Source organism: Dinoponera quadriceps, unplaced genomic scaffold (genome assembly GCF_001313825.1).
Source record: "Dinoponera quadriceps isolate SergipeBrazil2010 unplaced genomic scaffold, ASM131382v1 scaffold1872, whole genome shotgun sequence".
In the NCBI taxonomy this organism is placed as follows: Eukaryota; Metazoa; Arthropoda; class Insecta; order Hymenoptera; family Formicidae; genus Dinoponera; species Dinoponera quadriceps.
The window spans coordinates 1,997,659-2,020,710 of NW_014555944.1; the positions used below are offsets into that span (position 1 = coordinate 1,997,659).

A 23,052-nucleotide genomic window follows, 5' to 3' on the forward strand; every position below is an offset into this window, starting at 1 on the left:
CGTTTAATTCATTTACGCCGAGTGTACTCTGAATTATTTTTCAATTTTTCTTCCCGGCCGATCCATGAAAATTCATTTACCTCGCGACGATATCGTATAGTTTACGTTTGTTTCAATATGTATATAATATTTCATTAACGCAAAGACATGTTTACAGTAATATATTTATTTCATTGAATACACTGAGTATAGTATTAAAATGAATGCAAAGTTGGTTTACAGAGAATCAATTATAATGGAAGTAAACTCGATATCGGATCATAAAGAACTAAAAATGTGTTGACTGCCGAATTGGTTACCATTCATTGTGCGAAAGCTTAACTCGTGATTAAGTGACAAAAGATACGGCAAATAAATATATTATAAACATAATTATATAAATATTATCATATACATATAATTATAAATATATCAATATAATTCAACACACTGGATTAACATATACGATCAGTTTACAATGAAATTAAAAATGTCGGCAACGTCATGAAAATAACTGTATTTCATTTTGCATATGAATACGCAATCCTCAAGAGTTGGAGGGATATTGAGTAAACATTAATAACAGTAATATTGCATGAATGTTACAATTTCCCTCACTAATAATTCAACTGTTACATACAACCCGGCAACCACCAACCAACAATAACATAACATCAATGTTATAATTTCTTACTCAATAATGTAAATGTTACGTAACACACACGTTATGTTGCATTTACATTGTTAAGTGGGAAATTATAATATTGAAGTTATATTACTATTAGTTGGTGTTTACTGGGGATATATAAATATATTATATTGCGCTTACATTGAGAAAGAGATTATAACATTGATGTAATATTACTATTAGTTTACTGGAGTAGAGTCAAGGCGCGCAGTATGCGATCTGGGTCTTAATTTCTAAAACGGCAGTCAGCTGCTTTCGCCTAGCGGCGAATTTAGATCTTGAACAGATTCTAAGTGGAGTAAATATTTACCGTGTCGCTAAAATGACCTTCCACATCGTCGAATTGTTTTCTTCTTTGTGGTCTACCTCGCAGTGAAGCACGAGCGTTTAATTTGACGATGAGAAATAATAAGAATATTGGAATATATAAATGATATATAAATTAAATATATAAACGATGTATAAATGATATATAAATTGAATATATAAATGATATATATTACAGTCAGAGAATATTTTGTCGAATTTGTACAGTTATAAATTCGTAGAGAGCAATGATATATAAATGATATGTATTATAATCAGAGTATATTTTATGGAATTTAAATAGTTATAAATTCGTAAGGAGCTCATGTTATGAATTGCAACATCTCTTAATTCTTGCGACATACAATACGCGACAATACCAACATTGATTTTATTTCATTCGCGATATTGTATATTAAACACCGAGTCCATTCATAATACGCGCATGGTCCTAGAAACATAGGTCCGACGTTTCCCTAGTATTGCTAGCGACATTAGATAAATTAGATATATCTGTAGATACCGGCATCTTAGTGGCAAGAAATTAAGCAAGAAACATGCGAGAATTCAGACTAAATTTAGGGGAAGAGTAGTCTTTTTAAGATACAATTCTAAGTAAGTCCTAGTCTGCAATAGGTGTTTAAGTCTTAAGAAATTGACCAATCACAGTCGATTATTCTTTTCATATTCGACTGTGATTGGTTAATTTTTTCAGACTTAAAGCACTTATTGTAGACCGGTACTAAGTTTAAACAGTTCTAGTAATTTCTCACTATTCTCAATTATTTTCCACTATTCTTATCCAATCACCATGACGATAGCTCTCTCCCTAGCTATTACCGGTGAAAGCAGGTAGGCTAAAAATTAAGAGGATGGGTACTTCTGCTAATAGGTCTGTTTGAGTTAGCTTCCCTATGAAATATACGATTCTTAACTAGTAACTTTTTGTCTCTAGGAAATGTATTTCCTTAATCCCGATCTACAATAGAAGTAATATGCTTTAAGCCGTAAAAAATTGACCAATCACAGTCGAATTGTAGAAGAAAGTCAATTATGATTGGTCAATTTTTTATGGCTTAAAATTACTACATCTGTATTGTAAATCGGGACCTAAAGCCCGTGTCACTACGGATTGGAATTGAAATTGGATTAAAATTTGACAAAGCAGAACGAAATTCACTAAACTCGGGTTTAGTCAAACTTGCTCCGATTAGTCAAATTTCAATTCAATTTCATCTAATCCGTAGTCTGATACGGTCATTATTGGATATCGATGTTATTAGGTGGTAAACTTAGTTCCTGCGGCTTACAGTTAGATGACGTTAGTTGTAGGTGTAATTTATCTTGACATCTGAAACTTGCTGCATTTTAGAGGTTAGACATTTGTCAATAAAATTCAGTGCGAAGAGATTCATTTAAGCGAGCAGTGCTATTTTTTCTTTTGATTAAATATGGAACGCGATAAGTTGTTTTTTCGACATATACTGCTTCATTACTTTGACTTGAAAACAACTGCAGCTGCAGCTCATAAATTGCTTTTCGAAGCTTATGGCAATTATGCTCCATCGGAAAGAACATGCCAAGTATGGTTTCAGCGATTTAAGATTGGTGATTTTGATGTCAATGATAAAGACCGCTCAGGCCAACCGAAAAAGTTTGAAGACACCGATTTGCAGGCATTATTGGACGAAAACTCTACTCAAACGCTCCAAGAATTGTCTACAGCATTAAATGTTACTCCGATGGCTGTTTCCAAACGTTTACATGCAATGGGAAAAATTCAAAAGGAGGGAAAATGGGTACCACACGAATTAACGGCAAATGCCATTGCGAATCGCTTAAACATCTCCATTTCTCTGCTCGCCAGGCAGAAAAAGAAGAGTTTTTTGTGGCGCATAGTGATTGGCGATGAAAAATGGATATACTTCGATAATCCTAAACGAAGAAAATCGTGGGTAGACCCTGGCCAACCATCAACATCCATACCAAAGAGAAATATTCATGGCCACAAAACAATGCTTTGCATTTGGTGGGATATGCACGGCGTCGTTTATTATGAGCTATTGAGACCAAACGAAAGTATCACGGGGGATCGATATCAATCACAATTAAACCGTCTGAATGAAGCATTGTTGGAAAAAAGGCCAGCAGTAGCCAGCAATCGACGTAAAGTCATGCTTTTGCACGACAACGCTCGACCACACGTTGCCAAAGCCGTCAAAGAAACACTGATGCAGCTCGAGTGGGAAGTTCTTTCGCACCCAGCGTATTCACCAGACTTAGCTCCTTCGGACTATTACTTGTTCCGATCGATGCAGCACGGCTTGGTGGATACACACTTCAGAAATTACGAGGATGTGCGAAAATGGATCGACGAATGGATTGCATCAAAAGACCAATCGTTCTATCGTCGCGGAATCTACGCATTGCCCGAAAGATGGGAAAAATGTATAGCTAGCGAGGGAAAATACTTCGATTAATGTATTTCTTGCTTTGATGTCGAAATAAATGAGTGTTTTAAACAAAAAGACCGCAGAAACTAAGTTTACCACGTAATATATGTTGGATGCAGTATGAATCCCGCATAATAGGTCTGTTCGTTTTCGTTGCACCGCTGAACTAGTGCAATAAGTTGAAGTGAGAAAACATATACTTGTCTCGCTTCAACTTATTGCACTTGTTCAGCGGTGCACCGAAAACGAACAGACCTAATATTTCAATAGAGGGAGACACTCATTTGATCAACCACACCCATATGTCCAACTACGAACTTCACCGATTGGTTCATTGCACTAGGAACATTGGAATCAACCAATCAGAGATCAGTGTGAATGAACATGAGTAATCAGGAAGTGAGCAGTCAAGACCTTGCCATTAAATTCTCGACTATGTTGAACTCAACTTGAAAGAACAAACTTGATATGTAGCCAATGAAATAGTTCTGCGTTCCGTGATGAAGGTCCCGTAAATTGCGATTGGGTGAGAGATTTCCCAGGTATTCCCACTATTCTTGCTATAAAAGATTGATTAGCAAACGCGATCGTCGTACATTGAGCTGTCGTAACAAAGAATCGTGACAAAGAAATCTTGTGACGCCAGTGATCACGAAAATCTTTATTTTCAACGTATCTTGTTGTGGGTAGTTTCGAGGCGTTAAAGTTTTCAAGTAAAACGTCAAGCACGTTTTAGGACAAGCCAATATGCCGAGGAAAGGTATGTGCGTCGTTACAATTACAGAAACCATATTGTCGACTTCTACCGCAAAGCCGACATTTTTGTTGCGACGTAAAAGATCGATTTTGAAGCTATTATAATTTTAATGATGATGTAATATTGATGTTAAATATTATTCGAAAGGATCAGCTATAAATCCGATTTATTGATGATTATATGATACTATATCTTAGACAATATTATTCGGATACGGAAATTTGTGTTGCTTGTGATAATTGCATGTAATCGCTCGATGTATGTGTCATTTAACCTTGAATCGTGAGCATTGATCAATTATTATTTTTTATTATTATAGTGCTCGTCAAACTTTCCAAATACTGACTTTTTATTTCCTCCTTTATTGATCAATTCTATTATAATCTGTAGAATTCTGAATATTCCGACCTTGTTTAATTCGCTTATATTGCTTATTTTATGGCTAGATTTGTATTTTATTTTATGTACATTCTGTAACATTTATGTACATTTATGTATATCCTGTAAAATGAATTGTTCAGTAAAAGGTGTGTAGCGTTCTTCCCAGCTCGTGTACTGAAGAATTCATTGTTATGGACATATTATGTTGTATTAACATATTATCTATGTTATTAATGTTTTTCTGTTATAGTTTCTAAAAATAAGTATTTTTTTTTACACACCCTAAGGCTGCATTTTCTTTGGGTGCTCATATGCTGCCTAAGCGGCTTTCTATCTTTATTGTTCATTACATGCCAAAAGAAGATTGCAATTGATTTTTTTTACATATTTTTTGGCCTCTGACTCGTGTAGTCCTATTCTTACATACTTGTGTGTTATGTAATTTGTTGTGTTTAATTAGTAGTATTATTTTTTCCTGATTGGAAAGATCACAGAGCTTTATTTGTGATTTATTTTCTATAAATATTACTATTAGTTTACTGGAGTAGTGTCAAGGCGCGCAGTATGCGATCTGGGTCTTAATTTCTAAAACGGCAGTCAGCTGCTTTCGCCTAGCGGCGAATTTAGATCTTGAACAGATTCTAAGTGAAGTAAATATTTACCGTGTCGTTAAAATGACCTTCCACATCGTCGAATTGTTTTCTTCTTTGTGGTCTTCCTCGCAATGAAACACGAGCGTTTAATTTGACGATGAGAAATAATAAGAATATTGGAATATATAAGTGATATATAAATTAAATATATAAACGATATATAAATGATATAAAATTGAATATATAAATGATATGTATTACAGTCAGAGTATATTTTGTCGAATTTGTATAGTTATAAATCCGTAGAGAGCAATGATATTTTCTTAACCCATTTGCATCATGACTCTACTTAATCCTTTGGCCTATAACCACGAGTCTGACTCGTGGTAAAAAATTTGTGCCATAAACAAAAGCCACGAGTCAGACTCGTGGTGAGGAATTGGTGCATAAGATGCCGCGTATTATTCGAACAAGCGAATGGAGTTATTCCACATCCAATACTTTTCCTTTGATTGAAAAATCCAACAAGAGCTTGCAAAGTATGTACGAAACATAAGAAAAGGTGTGAAACTACATGGGAATGTAAGAACTGTCGCGTTGCGTTACATGTACCTCAGTGTTTCGAAAGATACCATACAGTTGAAGACTACTAATTTTCATTCAATTAACTAAGTATTCATTTACAAATTGCTATTGATNTTTGCAAAGTACGTACGAAACATAAGAAAAGGTGTGAAACTACATGGGAATGTAAGAACTGTCGCGTTGCGTTACATGTGTTACCTAAGTGTTGCGTTACCTAAGTGTTTCGAAAGATACCATACAGTTGAAGACTACTAATTTTCATTCAATTAACCAAGTATTCATTTACAAATTGCTATTGATTCATTATCTACTTTGAAATAATAAATTATTTTTGTCAACTGATCAATTGATTATGATTGCACCCTAGACGTCTTAAAATTACTATTTGTACCTAAACATTGTTTATTATTTCACAATTCCTTTCGTTGCACTGAAATATATATGTCATGAAAGGCATACATTTTGCGCCAGTTCGGGTACACGGCTGAACAGTTGAATGGCACAGCGCGCGACCGATTTTCTTGTTTACTATAGCTCGCGCAATTGGCAGATATCGTGTAGGCCAAGGGGTTAAGTTTCTGTGTTCAGACATCAGCTGACAGTTGGCCCGTATCACCGCGCATATCGGCAGTTTTATTATTTTCGTTAATTTCTACAGTATACTCGTTGTACAGTACACAGTAAACTTCTACAGTAAATGACTTCCGAATAGTTCGTAGAGTTTATTTAACATGGTTTATTTAAGAATGCAATGAAAATAGCTCAAATGCTCACAGATTGACAACAAAACGTGAACTGTGTCATATGCGGAATATTCCGCGAGCGGTGATAAAAAAAAGTCGCGGCTCGCGGAATATTCCGCGCCCGGTGATAGGAGACGATTGTCATGCGCGGAATATTCCGCTTACGGATGCAAATGGGTTAATTTAGATGTATTACTGACATTAAGTATTATTTTTAAGTACTAATTAAAATCTAATTAGTTTGAGCACACTTTCAAATTATAATATACAGTATTTATGTTTTAGGAAAGAAGAAACATCGTGTTCAACAAGAAGAAGATACATCTACCTCAGCTCCAAGTACAAGTGAACAACAGTCTCCTTCGCAGCAACAACAAAAACAACCGCAACAAAGCTCGCAGCAGCAACAAAAGCAACCGCAACAAAGCTCGCAGCAGCAATGCTTGCCGCAGCCAGTAGTAAGTAATGAGTTACTGAATTTGTCATTACAATAGACCAGCAACTGTTTTTAACGTTTGGTACTATGGATTTATTTTGGGGAGCTCTTCCCCTATATATATATATATAATCTCAGTGATATATATCTATATATCATTGAGGTAATCATGAATTTCCTGTCGAGCCCAGCCTTCATTACAACAGCAACTATTTCGGGTTTATGTTAACTGCAATTTTCAATACAGCAACAGCAAGCAAGTCAACCACAAGCATGGGGTCCGCGTCCGCAACAGCCTTTTCCGCAACATCAAGCATCTCAACCACCAGCATGGGGGGGGAGTCTTATGCATGCGCAACAGCCTTTCCCGCAACATCAAGCATCTCAACCACAAGTATGGGTTCCACGTCCACAGCCATTCCCAAGGGTAGATATCTCTTTACAGATGTTGGGTCCACAACTAACACCAAAAGAGAGTTTTTTGTCACAAGTATCTTAATCACAAGTATCTTAATCACAACTTATATCGAAACAGTCTTCATCACCACAAGTACCTCAACAACAATGGGCTCAACAACCACAACAACTTGTACAACAAGTGCAACGGCAACCTGTACAACAAGTACCACAGCAACCTGTACAACAAGTACCACAGACACCGCAACAAGGAGCATGGCGCTCACAACAACCTGTACAACAAGTACCACAGACACCGCAACAAGGAGCATGGCGCTCACAGCAACCTGTACAACAAGTACCACAGACATCGCAACAAGGAGCATGGCACCCACAACAACTTGTACAACAGATACCGCAGCAACCTGTACCACAGACACCGCAACAAGGAGCATGGCGCTCACAACAACTTGTACAACAGGTACCGCAGCAATATGTACCACAGGCACCGCAACAACCTGTACAACAGGTACCGCAGCAACATATACTACAGGCACCACAACAAGTAGCAAGACGCCAAGAACAACCTGTACAACAGGTACCGCAGCAAGCGCCGACTTCACGTCCGTCAACGTCGAGCCAACAGGTTTCAGGTAAATTCATCTTCCACGTGTAATTGGCAAAAAGTTAATAATTCTAAGCTGTGTTGTTTGCATTTTTTAATCATATTTATACATACATTTGTTATATATGTGAGTATTTTTATATTGTACTTTCGTATTGTTGCAGGTGCTCAGCAACAATTTGAGAGAGGCGATGCATCGGTAACACGTAAAGCTACATCGCCTTCCTCTACATCATCTGGACAATTGTCAAAAGTTTCTGTGCCAAAGTATAAATTTAAGAGTGAAAAGGATCTCAATATACCGAGGAGAAAAGACCCTAAGAAAGCTGGAACTGTAGGGCAACGAATTCGTGTTTGGACAAATATGTTTGAAATCGTATTTCACAAAAATTTTGTTGACGAAGCGGTGCATTATGACGTCAAAGTTGTTGCCATTGATAAACTCCCTCGAGGGAAGGAGGGAAGTGAACCTAAGAAACGTGACATCAAAAATAAAACTTTACTTCGAGAGATTTTTGAACGCTGTAGAAGCCTTCACTTTCCTGAAAGATATCCAGCATATGATGGAATGGCAAATGCCTTTGCTGCAAGAGATTTACCTTTCGGAGATTCAGTAAGTAATAAATTATATATATATCCCCTGTTTTCTATATACAATTCGTTGTCAAGGAAGATAATCGGGATAAGTATTTTTTATTTTAAACATTGGCTCTTATCGTTAAATTCAATAAAGCGATATTACAATGTTAAAGTCGAGTATATATGTTAGATATGATTCATGATGATTATATATTATACGTAATATATAATTATAATTTATGAGATAGAGATGCATAAGACAAGATAGATCAAATTAATTATAATTTTGTAATTGTGTAAAATTATTATCGTAACTGTATAAAATTATAAATTATAACGTTAATTTTTTTATACGTATTATCCTATTTTTAATCACTTGTAAATTTTTCATTATTTGGTGTAGTTCTTTAGTGAAGTTGAAATTTTTGACAAAGACCGAGACGAAAATAGGTCATATGAAGTCGCCATAAACAAAGCAGGTAAAATCGATCTTTCCTGGCTAAAATATATAAAGCCTGGCCTTGATGAAGCGATCATAAATCAAACTTCTATACAAGTTTTGGATGTTATCTTGCGCCATGCACCAGCGTCAAGACTCATAAGCGTAAGTTACACAATTTATTCTTATCTTACATGAATTATTTTATTGAAAATTTATAACAATTTTCGTATCTCTTAAGAGAAATTAATTTACTTAACAATTTGCTTTTCGACTTGCTTACTGTGAGAAATACGAATAAATATGTTATTATTTAAATATAAGTAATATACGATATAAAAATATATACATGCATATGTGTGTGCATGCATGCACGCACGTGCATGCATGCGTGCATGTGTTCTGTTATACATAGATAATATGCTACAGGTTGGGAAATCACTTTTCCCACCAGTAGAAAACAAACGACTGGAAGCATTAGGAAAAGGATTAGATCTCCATGTTGGCGGATTTACATCCGCCATAATTGGCTGGAAACCTTATTTAAATGTGGACGGTAAAGTATTATGTTAATAGTTACATTATTTTATTTTCAAATGTAGTTATGGGGGTGGGAGAGCGGGGAAGTTTAAAGGAATCGTTCTTAAGAATTTTAAATGCGTGCGTGCGTGCGTGCCTGTAGAGAATGTGATAATTTTAATGATATGACGCTCGTATGCAAGTAAGTCGTATCAAATCGAACAGAAAAGTCCTGTATTATCTTACAAATTTCGTAATAGTTATTAAGAAATTAATTGAACAATATTAGTGGGTGACTATGCAGTAAGCGGTAAGATAAGCTTTGTAGGTCAAGGTTTTACCCAAAATCGAATCTATTGACAATCTCCAGGCAACGACAGACAATGCATGATACTAGACATGATATTAGGCGTATAGTCTCAACATCTTCATTAATTAGGATCAAATTAACTATTATGATTAACTAGTATTTTAATAACTATTGAGCTCCTGTCGCAAATTGATGTAGAACCTATTTGTTCAAATTTAGGTTGATATATTCTACCTGCGCACGAGTGTTGTTTCGTTTTAATTCACACACTTTGTACATGCGCGCGTGTAGTATGTGAGAAGTAACGTGTTTCTTGTTCTATTTATATCATCATGTGTAGTACTTGCTCTATATCATCATATGTAATACTTTTTATATATTCTTTTTTTAGTCATTCATAAAGCTTTTGCGACGAATCAGACCATTCTTAAGCTACTTTGCCAATTGTGTGGACTGAGAGAAGAATCGGAGCTAGACGAAAAAACGGTGATGTACTATGAACGCGATATTTGCAAATTTTTGAACGGTTTAAAAGTGAATTACGCATTACCCGGTCAACCGAGCACCAAACGAACGTTTCGCGTGAATGGATTAGGTCCAAACTCTATTAATCATAAGTTTGACGTGAAGGGGAAGATGTGTTCGACACAGGAATATTTCGCTAGTTTGAAAAATTACAGGATTAACTGGCCAACATTGCCCTGCCTTTGGGTAGGCAAGAGAGATGGAAAGACTTATTTGCCTTTAGAAGTACGTAAACCATCTTATATTGGCTGAAACTAATCGAATAACACTGATTAAAAATTCCCCTTGAACGTTCACAGTTATGTCAGGTTGTACCAGGTCAGCCGATCAACAGGAAGCTGGAGGAGGAGCAATGTACTAAAATGATTAGATTCGCAGCTACTGGTACTGAAATACGTAAAGAAAAAATTATGACAGCGGTAAAGCACATATTTCGCATTATTTTTTTCCGATTAAAGTCGTTTTACGTCGTTATTAATAATGTTCACATTTGCAGTTCAATGGGATTAATGTGAATCGTAGCCCTGTTACACAATGTGAGTTCCCTGTACGTGTTAACCCCACAATGAAAGAGGTCGAAGCTAGAATCTTACCTCCTCCGACACTTCAGTACGACAGTCGAATGCAGCCGATGAAACCAATTCGAGGAACTTGGCGTGCTACAAAATTTAGTACACCTGCGAGATTGGATGACGCTACATGGACTATTGTCAATATCTGTCCGCAACCTGTGGATAATAAATTACCCGACTTTGTGAAGGAGTTAACAGATCAAGGTTAAGTATATGGAAACTTTAAGTTGTTAAATTGGTTTACTTCGGGTTGTTTTTATGATAAATTGAAACGCTCTTTTTAATCGTGTTGATTTGTTCAAAAGTAAATTTTATCATAGTATTAGATTAAAAATCGCAAAGGCCAAAGGTCCAACAAATCGTGATTTTAATTAAAATTACATGCGTGCGCGTGTGTGTGTGATATAAAAAAAATATATGTATAAATATTTTTTTATACGTTATATATTAAAAGATATTAAGTTATATTACCTTGCATTTATATTACGTTATGTTATATCGGTTTTCTGTGTCTCTTTAGCGTCTAAGTTTGGTATGGTAATTGGAAAACCGAAACTTCCATATCTGAAAATAAGAGGACAACCACGTGAAATTGAACAACTTTTTACGCGGGAGAAAGACATGAAATTAATAATTGTTATCTTACCAAATCATACGGATTCAGTGTATGGTGAGTATAGCGTACCCAGAGAATGAGTATATTTTTTTTTGCATTTACTTGCTATTCTCTAAGTACCTTTGAAATATATGTTTGAAATATACGCACAGGCAAAGTGAAACAGATCAGCGAATTGAGAGTAGGTGTACTGACTCAATGTATAAAAGTGAAGAATATAATACGACCCAATTTGTCGACAATACAGAATATTCTCTTAAAAATAAACTCAAAATTAAATGGCATTAATCATACGTTTGCTCCAATGGGAATGTAAGTAGATAACACTTGTGTACTTTAATATATCGCAGAATTTTTTTATAATTTCGTCTAAGCACGTTTGATCTTTCTTTAGGCCAGAGTGTCTGCGCAATACACATTATATGCTCATCGGTGCTGATGTTAGCCATCCATCTCCCGATGCGAAAAATATACCTTCCGTAGCTGCGGTGACTACAATTAAATAGCACATTTTTTTTATATACTGCTCGAAACAAATCAGAAACTAACACTTTAAATGATTCTGCCAGATTGAACCACGATTTATACGATTATTAACGTAAAAATGGCATTTCCACCTAAATATTCAAGTACTGGATAATATATTTAGAATAATGTAGATTATAATTAATTATTAGAGGTTTTTTTAAAGTAGCATTTCTATTACGTAGAACACGAACGTTTGAAGAGGTAACTCTACAATTATTTTGAGCAGTACATACACACACACGCGCGCGCACACACACACACACACACACACACAAAACACACACATAAATTACACGTTCTAATGGATATAATCATAATTTAGGTCGCGGCAAGTCACGATGAGACTACATTCAAATATAACGTCACGATTAGACTGCAACAAGCGAAGCAGGAAGAGATAGCAGATTTGAAAGAAATAATGTTGAAGCATATTGTGTTTTACGTTAAAGAAATGAGAAAAATACCAAAAAAAATTATCTTTTATCGGTGCGTATCAATGATGCTGTTCAATATCAAACCGCTCGAAAGGAAATTTTTCTTTTTTTCTCAAATATATAAAGAAACTTTTACATGAAAAAAAAGTTCAACTTGCGTCTACATATTGATGCACATTTTTAAGATTATAAGCATCAGCTTCACTTTTCCTCGCTGTTTACACATTTGCATTTGAATTTAGAGATGGGGTTAGCGAGGGCCAAATCGCAATGGTTTTGGATAAAGAGATAAGATGCATCAAAGAAGCATGTAGGGAATACGCACGCGTGAAACCCGAATTTAAGCCTGAGCTTACATTCGTAATTGTTCAGAAAAGACATCACATACGCCTTTTCCCTACGCGCAAAGAAGATTCAGATGACAAGAACTACAATGTGAAGGCCGGCACGATAGTCGATACGGAAATTACCCATCCAAATCACATCGATTTTTATCTTGTGTCACATGCGAGTATTCAGGTAAATTTATCTAAATTTAACTTACGCTTAAGCATTAGCGTCTCATAAATGTGGTGGCATTATAATAAAAAAAAAAAGGCTGAATATTCTTGTACGATAAAAATTAATAATTTGCAATAAGAAGGATAGAGTATATAGATTATCGGTTTTATATAAATTATACATCTTTTTATTTCTCCAATTTTGTAAATATATTTGAGTTCTTATTTATTGCCCTAATATGAAAACAGGGCACAGCAAGGCCTACGAAGTACAGATGCATCTGCAACGAAAGTAATTTTAGTGAAGATCAACTCGAAGAATTGACGTATCATCTCTGTCATATGTATGCACGTTGCACAAGATCAGTGAGCTATCCCGCTCCAACATATTATGCTCATTTAGCTGCGTATCGTGGGAGAATGTGGATACAAGGGTGAGTGATCGATAATGCATTAATTCGGGTAATGATTGACCCTTTCTGCCCGGCTGATTCCAATTGTAATTACTAACTTTTAAGTTCCCTCACTGTAACTTTTGCCGTGCCCAAAGACAAAATAAATTGAAAGAAATTTTTTTTTACTTGCAAAAATAGATTCAGGTTAGAAAGGGTTAATTACGGTATCGATCGTAACGATGTGTGCGTTTTCTTCCTGTTCGCAGAGATAGTTATACGGACTCGGACTTCCAGGATAAAAATAAGTGCAAGCTGGAACCAAAGCTTATCTGTCCGATGTCGTTTATTTAAATATAATTGCATTACATCGCACTAACTTGAAGTTGTCGTAATATTAAAAATACGAAAAAGTTTAGAAAGTATATGTTTTTTCATAGATTAAAATATATATGATTTTCTTTTTTTTTGTATTACTTTTAAAGTATATAGCTTTTCTTTTTTTGGTTAAAATATATGATTTTCTTTTTTTGTTGTATTACTTTTAAAATATATAGCGGCCACATGCATACATGTGCTTATATTCAATTCTATAATTCCATGGCATATACAATTTCATATATATTTACAGCATAAAGTACATACATACATACATACATACATACATACATACATACATACATACATACATACATATGTGTGTGTGTGCGTGTGTATTAGAATTATTAAGACGGTGAACGGGGCAGTGACTTTGAGCATTTACAAGTCCTAAGTATAACTTGCTCGTTATAAGATACTTTATGAAGGTATAAATAATAATCCTAATAAACAGGTATATTTTACATAGAGCTGATAATTTTTATTTCTCATGATAATTTTATATATTTAAAGCTCACATTGTATGTACTTTGTATCTCCGAAGATTATTATGAGTAAAAATTAATATGAGTTTTCATTTTTGGGTTTTCATTATATTATTATGTAACTTCGATATTTGGGCGACAATTGCTGTGCATATTTCATAAGTAATATTAACGTTTGAATCGTCCCTCATTGTTATATCAGGAACTAGTGTTTCCTTTCGGATGCTTTACCATTCGAATTTCGAAGCTTCGGTGTGTTCCTTATTTGAATTTTGAAAATTTCGAAGTCACAGTCGGAGTTATATAAGATTTCAAACTATGTCTGGTATATACATTTATTTACTAAAGTTCATTTGCATTATTTCTCAATATTCCCTGAGTAAAATATATACGGGCGTTAGTCCACAGCATTCCCGGGATTATACTCTTCGAAGCTTCGAAACCTTGAAGATCATGGACTTCGAAAACGAACGTTCGAAGCTTCGCCTTACCAAAATTCGAAAATTCGAATTTCTTTCCAAACTTCGAAGCTTCAAGGTTAAACAAAGATTAATAGCCTTACTTCGTACTATTGACAGACCAATGTTTATCTTGTATGTCATTGCTTGGAATTATACTTTCGACATGATTTCCTGGAGCTGTTCCCATCTTCTCCCCTTGTTTCTTCCGCTTACTTGTCGAACTTCAAGGTCGAACTCGTCCTTCTTAAAAGCTCCCGATCTTTCGATTGTAATCTTATCGAATTATAATGTGAAAAGTAAAGAATTATTGATTTTTTTCTTGCGTTATATTTCGAAATAAACATATCACCATTTGCAGTCGATTATATAATAGACGCAGGAGCGAAAAAGACGAATTTATTTCAACATATAGTGCAAGAAAAAATGTCTAATTTCTGATGTTATACTTTAATATAGCTACAATGAAGTATAATAAGTCATGAAAAATTATAATCGATGTAAAAACGAATATATAAATTAAATAAAAATATATGATCGTATAATTTGAAAGATCACAGGGAACATGGTAAAGGTTTCAATATCCACTAATTAGAATGAGGAATGGGAAATGGAGAAACATTTATACAATAACATCGCATACTTTTTACTCTATAAATATTTTATATATATATATATATATATAGTAAAAGCATAACATGTCTACTGTTAGTTGATATTTTTCGTCAGCAATAAGCAGGTTTCTCAGCCGTGTCGAGGATATGAGCGGAAAAAGTGTCGAGCGGGGCGAGATTATCGGAATGAGCAGGATAAGCATATTCTCGACAGAGAGAACCGAACAAAAGGAGAGAGAGAGAGAGAGAGCAGCGAAGCAGTCTCGAAAACGACGCGGTCGAATTCCGGCTGGCGCAGTGTCGATAAAGGAACATCATCGGCCGTCCTTTTTCCTCTCTCTCTCTCTCTCTCCCCCTACCACCCTCCCTCTTTCTCGGTTCGGGTCGATCCCCTTTAAACACACGAATGCAACAATATGGCGGATCGCGCTCTCGCGCCGGCACCCGCGTTGCATGTTACGCTCTTTTGATTCGTGGCATTCGGCGGAGCCGCGGAATTGCGTGCGACACGCGCACGCACGCACGTACGTACACACACACACATACGTGCGTATTCTCGATCCCGGCCGTTCTCGCGGAGATTCTCCGGAGATCGGAGCCTTGTGCACTCGAGTCGGATACACTCGGCGGTGATCGCGTGAAAAGTACTTTCGGCGCTCCTCGTCGCAGCTGTCGCCGTCCGTCGTCCTCCTCGGCTGCGTACACTCCTCGTCCGATTATCGATCAGCAGCACCCGATACCGATGGCGATGTGCCGCCGCGGATGATGGAGCTGACGGTGCGCGACCTCGCCGATCCCAGCCGCCGCTGCTGAGGAAGGGCAAGGCGAGAGGGAAAGAGAAAGAAAGAGAACGAGCGAAGCATCAGCAGAGGACGCGTGTGTGTCGAGTGTGTTGCTGCTCCACGGATCAACGACGCTGCTCCTGCGTGTGCTGCCTGTCCGTCCGTACGGCCGTTGACCGGTGACACTGTGAGTACGAATGAATATCGTTTTCGCGTCTCCTGGCGTTGTCCTTATTGGAAAGAGCGAACGAGCGAAATCCCGTACGCGAGTTGCACGGGATGCAGCCGATGTAGATCGATGCCGTCCGCTTACACTCGCGACGACGGCCGAGCATCTGCGTGATCTGCCCGAGAAACTTACGAGTACTCTCTCGCTCGCGTATTATTAATATTCCGCGCCGGCCGCCCTTATTATACGTGCGAAATTCTTTCCTCGCCCGCCGTCGGGATATTTTCAGAGTGCAATTTCGGCGCTGAGCCGAATTTAAAGAGGCGGGTGTATAGTTGAAAAAATAAACGCTCCTTTTAATTCTCGCTCGGGAAGAAACCGAGAAAATCTGTCTTTCATTTTTTTTTTTCTTAATCATTCGTGGGAAGAAACTGAAAGAAATTCGCAGAAATTTGGAAACCTGGTTTTTCCCGAGCCTTTCAAATTACAGGCAAGCGTCCTCCTTGCGCGTGAAAATCCGTGAAACTACTTTTGCGTAATATTATAATTGTGGACTGTTATATCGACGAGTTTCATTTGAAGACACCGCTGGTAGAATGAAGTCACGCGTACGTGACGTGACGCGGCCGTTAGCGTTAACCTATTTATATCATCGGGGGAATTCGAAAAAGTACACCAGTATCGCTGAATTTTTTTCTTCAAATCGACGTCAAGTGTAATAAGAAAGCGGATGAAAAACGCATGAATTTTGTGGCTAGCTTCGACCGCGCGCGTATATAATATCCGTTTCGTTGCGATAATAACCGGACGAACGGACACATCCGTTTCTGACGTAAAATGTACGAGTTATCACGTAGCTGGTGTGAAAAAGAATTCTCTGTTCTATATACGTCGAGTACGAGTTGATTCCCTACGAGTTAGATTGACATTAATCTCGTTAACATAGATTGTTTTACGTAAGTTTTGCTGAGTAATAAATGTAATTGATTAGCATATTAAAATTACACACTAATTCTCAAATGACGTCAGGAACAAAGTTCCCTTGTCATCCTTCGATATCATTGCGGCAGTCGTTACGTTAGCCCTTATTTTCAACTTTTCTTCTCGACCGATCTGTGGAAATTCATTTGTTTCGCCGCAATATCGTGTAATTCGTGTTTGTTCCGGTGTCTGAAATATCAAAATTTAACTAATGCAGCGAAACATTTTCAGTGATATATTTATACCGAGTTTATACACTATTTAATAAGCATTAAGTTGATTTATGGGATTTTATGGGACCGACCAGAATGAGACGAACGACGTCGAGGTAGATTCGACGTAGGACCGCGTTGAGTTAAGGGTGCAATCTGCTACATGCTTCGTAGGCTGCGAGACGTTTTTTAATATACGAAATTGATGATATCATTGCGTAACCAGAATGTCTTGAAGCGTCTAATGGATGCTCCCCTAAAAACACGGTTCGATCGATTAATTTTGTGAAAGGACGGGAGGAATGGCGCGAGTTGCGCGTGTCATGAGGTCTCCTTACAAACCCGAATATGTCGGGCAGGATTAATGTATCCGACCAATGTAGGAGGCATTATGTGGAACGTGCGTGGAGAGAATTTCACGGTAAAAATTACTGTAGAACTTTGTAACCGAACACAACGTACTTACCGAAGATATTCTGCCTTAATTTATTATCTTTCCGTTTCGTACGTGTTATTTACATTTTAGGGACCAAAGTCCACTGTGAAAAATATTATTATGTCCCTTAACAAGTTGAACTCTACTGACACACTGAGAAAAAGATTTCTTCAAATTTAATAAATTTTATTGCATCCAAACAAATTTCATCATCGGCATGCCTCGAAGAAATTAATGTTTCGATCAGTAATTACGATTGTCAGACTTTTCAACGAATATGTATCTTTATCTTAAATTAAAAAATTTGAAACAAAAGATAATTTTCTTATAAAGAAATTATCTGTTTCATTTAACATACTGTAACCAAACAATATTTTATTTGGTTAAAAGATATTATTTCAAATAATACTGTTCTTCCTGTTAAATAACAGAGTTTCCTTGAATGAGACAATAAAACTTGTACTCAAACAAATAATATTTCATATGTTGTTGTTTCTATGAAACAAGTTTTAGTGAGATAAATCGAAATACTAAATCTAAAGAAACCTTTTCCTCTGTACGGTCTATTCTTGCACTATTGTGGAAAACATGGTAAAATCAAAGAGAGTTTTATGTGAAAAGAGAAACTGTAATATTCCCTCCGTGTATATACGTGTTCTTTATCGTGTCATTCTGCAATCCGCAATCACCGAACAGGCCCGGAACCTCTTATTTTTACAATAGTTTCACAGATTATTTAAAACTAACTTTTTCGGAGCCACGTTCTCCGCACGATACCCAGCTCGCTTTTTTATTATCAAAGATAGGGATGAAAGTCGGATAACTCTCGGAGGAACCTGATATTTTACGAGCTGATACAGCTTAATAGAGGAAAACTGATAAGCGATCGCTTTTGGAAAATATGCAGGAATAATTCACGTTGTATCTCCGTGATTTCGCGAAACATTCATATTCGCAAGCCGATAGACGCGACGCTGTGCGTCAAATCGAACGTGACAGCGGCCGGGGAAGCCTCTATATCGATAAGACGCATATCGTTCTCGGGATGTCGAGGACGACGAGCGTTACACCGACGATTGCGTTGTCGTTTGTTGAGGAAGAAGGGAAACCGCCGCGCGATTTTCCCGTGTGCGTGTTTCCCCGGAGGTGGGGCGCGCACAGTTTGCACAGATGCGAAATCGATCCGAGCCGCATCTTCGACCTGAATGTAGTCGCGCCGTGTTCCTCTGCACGGTATTGCCTGCTGCCTCCCTGGTCATTCCTTTCACTTCGTTGACAAGCGGACTCGCCGGCGCGCCGGCGATTGACAGTCGTCTGCGACACGATGCTCGACGACTGCTGTTACGACTTTTCTCACGCTTATCGTTCAGCACGGGAAAGCTCTTTTTTCAACTCCGCCGGCGTACTCGTCCTTACCAGAGTCCTGTCAATTGAATCTCATTGTTCTCCAGAATGAAATTCTATCGTCACGAGATCCGCTTTCCATAAAGCTTTCTCGCTCCCTCACTCCGTAATCACGATGACTTTTTCATATTATTCTCTCTATATTATATATATATATATATATATAAAATAAGAAAGAAAATTTAGTAAAATACGGACACGATGGTGTGGCTGTATACGTGTATGTGTGTGAGTGTGCACGTTTGTTAAAGAGATAAAGAAAAAACTAATTTATCGCGCACCCGCAACCTTCGCACGTTTTCTCTCTTCGTCGACAATATGGATATTAATTGCGAGGAAAATGATCGACCGTCTGAAATGCTCGCGCGGTAAATATTAATGACAAATTTCCATTAATCTCGCGGTCGGAGGTACACATTCCTCATTATCGCATCGCGAGGCGTCATGTGCAATCGATATATACGGTGCCCGTATTAAAAGCCCGCTACCCGAGCGACGGCATGTGCATATGTATGCATGCATGCGCCTGCTAGTTACGTGCATATGCGCCACGTTGCGCGGGGTCATTGCCCGCACGTGTTCTATTCCCATCACTAATACATTCGCTGACAAGAAGCGGCAAAACGTACCGTCACGACCGGACCGGACTTTTCACGAATTCGTGTACGTGTAACGCAAATAAGAACTTGCGGGGGAATCGTGAGATATTTAAAATGCACTCGCGCGTGTGCGCGTATATTTCTTTTTTTTGGTTTGTCGTTTAACATTATTTCTTGTAGCCTTCATCGCCCGGCAATGACAAAAACTGCGACTCGCAACATGGCCGTTTTGACAATTGCGAGCAATATCGTGAAACCGAAAAAAAAATATATTTCCCGCTTCTCTATTTCAAACTGGCGCGATTGTGTGCCTCCGAGCACACGATCAATATTAATTATTCCATGTGTGATGGGAATACAGCTGTGTTTGCAGCTGAAAAGCTGAATTTTAGCGAATATAAATGTCAGTGTTCTAAAACGTAAAAGATATTTTAGAAATCGTAAAAGAAATATTCGATTACACTAGTTCTCATTGTTATAATTATATGTAATATTAGTCTCAATTATTATAAATATCACGTCGTATAAGTGAAAAGATGTTTCAAGATATATTTTATTTGATTATTATTGCCGATATATATATATATGTATATTAGGAATTGTAGGGAAAAAAGTAATCTATTACACCAGTTCTCATTGTTATAATTAAGTAGCATATTAGCCTTAATTGTTATAATGTCATATCGTAAATGAGAAAAGACATTTTTAAATCTATTTAATTAATATCACCGACTGATGCGATACATGTTGCGGTTTAAAACGATCTCAAGAAATAATTATAATCAGCTTATAATAATGATTTGCCAGTCATTCTCGTAATTATTCGCATAAATAATGAAGAGCTGCCCATTTGACGGGCAAATTCGCCGAACAAAATGACAGGATTTCGACGAAACCTCGTCGAAACACTGTCTCGATATTTCGACGGCTGTTAGCTGTGACAGTATGGCGTCAATTTCGATAAGCTGATTGCGAAATCCGAAATCCGTACTAGCCTGATTCGAGAAATAAAATGGGGAACGAGGAAGGCGATAAAATCTTGGGAAATATTGCGCAAACGTCGTTACGTAAAATCCCAGAAGAGCGAGGAGGGTGAAGTCACTATTCCATTCATGGGATTCGTTGGCCTTAATGGGGTCTCGAGGACGAGTAGGGAGGGTCGGAATCCCTTCCTACGGGAAAGGATCCGTGAAGTTGAAGGTCACGCATCCCCTCGCGAAACTACGCATCTCGGACCCAGCAATCGACGGTTGGGGGACCCTGCATCCCCCGGTGATCACGCTCGAGATTTATGTCTTAATTCTAAAGCACCACGTGGTTATTCGCCGGCCATGACGCAGCAAAAACTCTCACGTACTTTACGCTCGGCGAGTTTCACCTCGCGACGCTTTAACACATCCTGGTAATTTAAGCGCGATTTAACAACAGAACGGGAGTATTACTGGGGATTTACAAGAAATATTTGCGAAAGAAGTTCGCCTCAGATTCGCCGGCAAGTTCATAGTCGACGAGAAAATCGCGGCTTTCATGACAATCTGTATACACGTTTCGTATCAATTTAATCGCCGAATTGTGCTGGAACCTGCGTGAACTGATTGTGAGCGAGAAACTGTTCTTGTTAATTAATTAGAGCATCTCTCGAGTAAGAGATATGTTGCGTTCCAGGCAATCAAGGTACACGAATCCATTTCCGTCTCGTTAAATTCAGTTAAATTTCATACACGACTCTGTGGGGACACAGGAAACACTCACGAGTGGCCGTAAGGCCAAATGTCTCAGAAGGGGCTGCTTTCCTCAGCGGAACGTTTGCCGGGACAGTATTCTGTTTATTTCAGCAAACCGTAGAAATTATTCCCCCCCCCCTACCCCTCCCCCCGCAATATTCAATATCTGATTTTCCAGTCCGCAAATATTTGTGCAAAATACCGTGGGACGTGTATCAAGCATAAAACACACGCCGCCGCAGAGAAAATAAGCTCATTCAAGCGACCACTTTAAAAGCAGGATACTTACGTGACTCGCCTGCGAAAACACAAAATACCACGCGGTACTCGAGTCACCGGCTGGAAATTATACATTTTGTGTATATTTCACTCCCGGTTGTGACTTCACACGTCAATTATGCGAACTCGCGACCGGTGACCGGATTCAGTCGCGAGCGCGCTCACCGGCGCTCCTTCCGTGCAAAATCATTCCTGACGGCGCAAATTGCATGAATCGGCTGGGGGGTTAAGACGGACGGGCGCCCCCTCCGCTCCGCAGCCTCGGGGTAAGCCACCGGGGCAAGCAACCCCCCCGCTCACGTTGTACGCCCACCCTGCGCGTCCCTTCTCATACGATGCTTACATTATGCATTTCCATCGGTCGGCGAGCTCGTGTCGCTGTTTACCCACATACGCGCGGCGTATAATCGTCAACAAACCCTCGGGCCACCGGGCGACCGTCCGCCAACCCCTTTCCTTCCCCCCTTTTCTGTCGTCGGCTCCCCTTCCGCCCCCTCGGTTCGCTTAGACACTCGAACCCCTCTCCTACGCCTTCTATCCCCTTCGTCTTCCCGCCTCTCCACCTCGCGATTCACGTGACCGGGACGGTCTATTGATTCCTCGAGGGTAGTGCATGCGCCCTCGCGCACGCGATCTCTGCTGCCAAGGGGGTCTGTGTGGATGGAGGGGGGTCGAGTTCGGATGGAGGAGATCCTCGGTGGAGGGGATGCTGCCCGATGGAAGCGGGACGATCGGGGAACGTGCGATAACGGGCGGGAAAGAGAGGGTGAGAGAGGGGAAGGAAGATCTCTCTCTCTTTCTCTTTCTCGTGGCTGATTTTTTTTCCGTATATGTTTACGGGGATGTTTTTACGACGGGACGGAGGAACGAGTGACCGGTCGTGCGGAGTTAAAATGAAAATCGACGAGTAAAGTGCGTCGTGATACCGGAGCGCGTACGTCCCGCAATCTACTGCGCGAGGTAATCGCAAACGCGATGTATCGATGTTCCTTCAACCGATAGGTTTACTACTTCCGAGACCCGGATGAACGACAAGTTGGATTATTCAGTAACATGTTGTAATAACGTCGCCCATATATCGGGACTTCGTTTCCATCGTGGAGTCTCTATTTCTGGAATCATCCTGGCCGGGAATAACGTCCGAAATCTCGCGCGATCGAATAACAATTAACAAT

The 23,052-nt window shown here is 38.4% G+C and overlaps 2 protein-coding genes across 3 annotated transcripts in view; both read left to right on the top strand.

The window, feature by feature from the left end:
- Nucleotides 1-3,981: 3,981 nt before the first annotated feature.
- On the top strand, nucleotides 3,982-14,847 carry LOC106745940 (protein argonaute-2-like). Of its 2 annotated transcripts, XM_014621985.1 has the most exons (18): nucleotides 3,982-4,186; nucleotides 6,771-6,943; nucleotides 7,169-7,348; nucleotides 7,457-7,697; nucleotides 7,767-7,970; nucleotides 8,107-8,555; nucleotides 8,925-9,125; nucleotides 9,390-9,516; nucleotides 10,181-10,539; nucleotides 10,614-10,733; nucleotides 10,811-11,090; nucleotides 11,407-11,556; nucleotides 11,655-11,814; nucleotides 11,897-11,990; nucleotides 12,353-12,516; nucleotides 12,707-12,983; nucleotides 13,214-13,398; nucleotides 13,626-14,847. In XM_014621985.1, exons 1-18 carry the CDS (start codon nucleotides 4,174-4,176, stop codon nucleotides 13,708-13,710), a joined length of 3,462 nt encoding a protein of 1,153 aa, XP_014477471.1. In that variant the 5' UTR covers nucleotides 3,982-4,173; the 3' UTR covers nucleotides 13,711-14,847. The 2 variants fall into 2 exon arrangements, with proteins under 2 accessions (XP_014477471.1, XP_014477470.1); XM_014621984.1 differs by having other exon boundaries at nucleotides 7,457-7,970.
- A 556-nt stretch (nucleotides 14,848-15,403) lies between these two features.
- LOC106745941 (protein FAM13B) overlaps nucleotides 15,404-23,052 on the top strand; it is a 31,875-nt gene continuing 24,226 nt past the window's right edge. Inside the window, exon 1 of the mRNA XM_014621994.1 lies at nucleotides 15,404-16,260. The gene's annotated coding sequence lies outside the window, so the exon portion shown is untranslated. The remainder of the gene's footprint in view (nucleotides 16,261-23,052) is intronic.

Excerpts from the sequence above, each read along its gene's own strand:
- LOC106745940 (XM_014621984.1), top strand. Across the intron at positions 7,971-8,106 it reads GTCGAGCCAACAGGTTTCAG|GTGCTCAGCAACAATTTGAG; the intron begins GTAAATTCATCT and ends GTATTGTTGCAG. Across the intron at positions 13,399-13,625 it reads GGGAGAATGTGGATACAAGG|AGATAGTTATACGGACTCGG; the intron begins GTGAGTGATCGA and ends TCCTGTTCGCAG.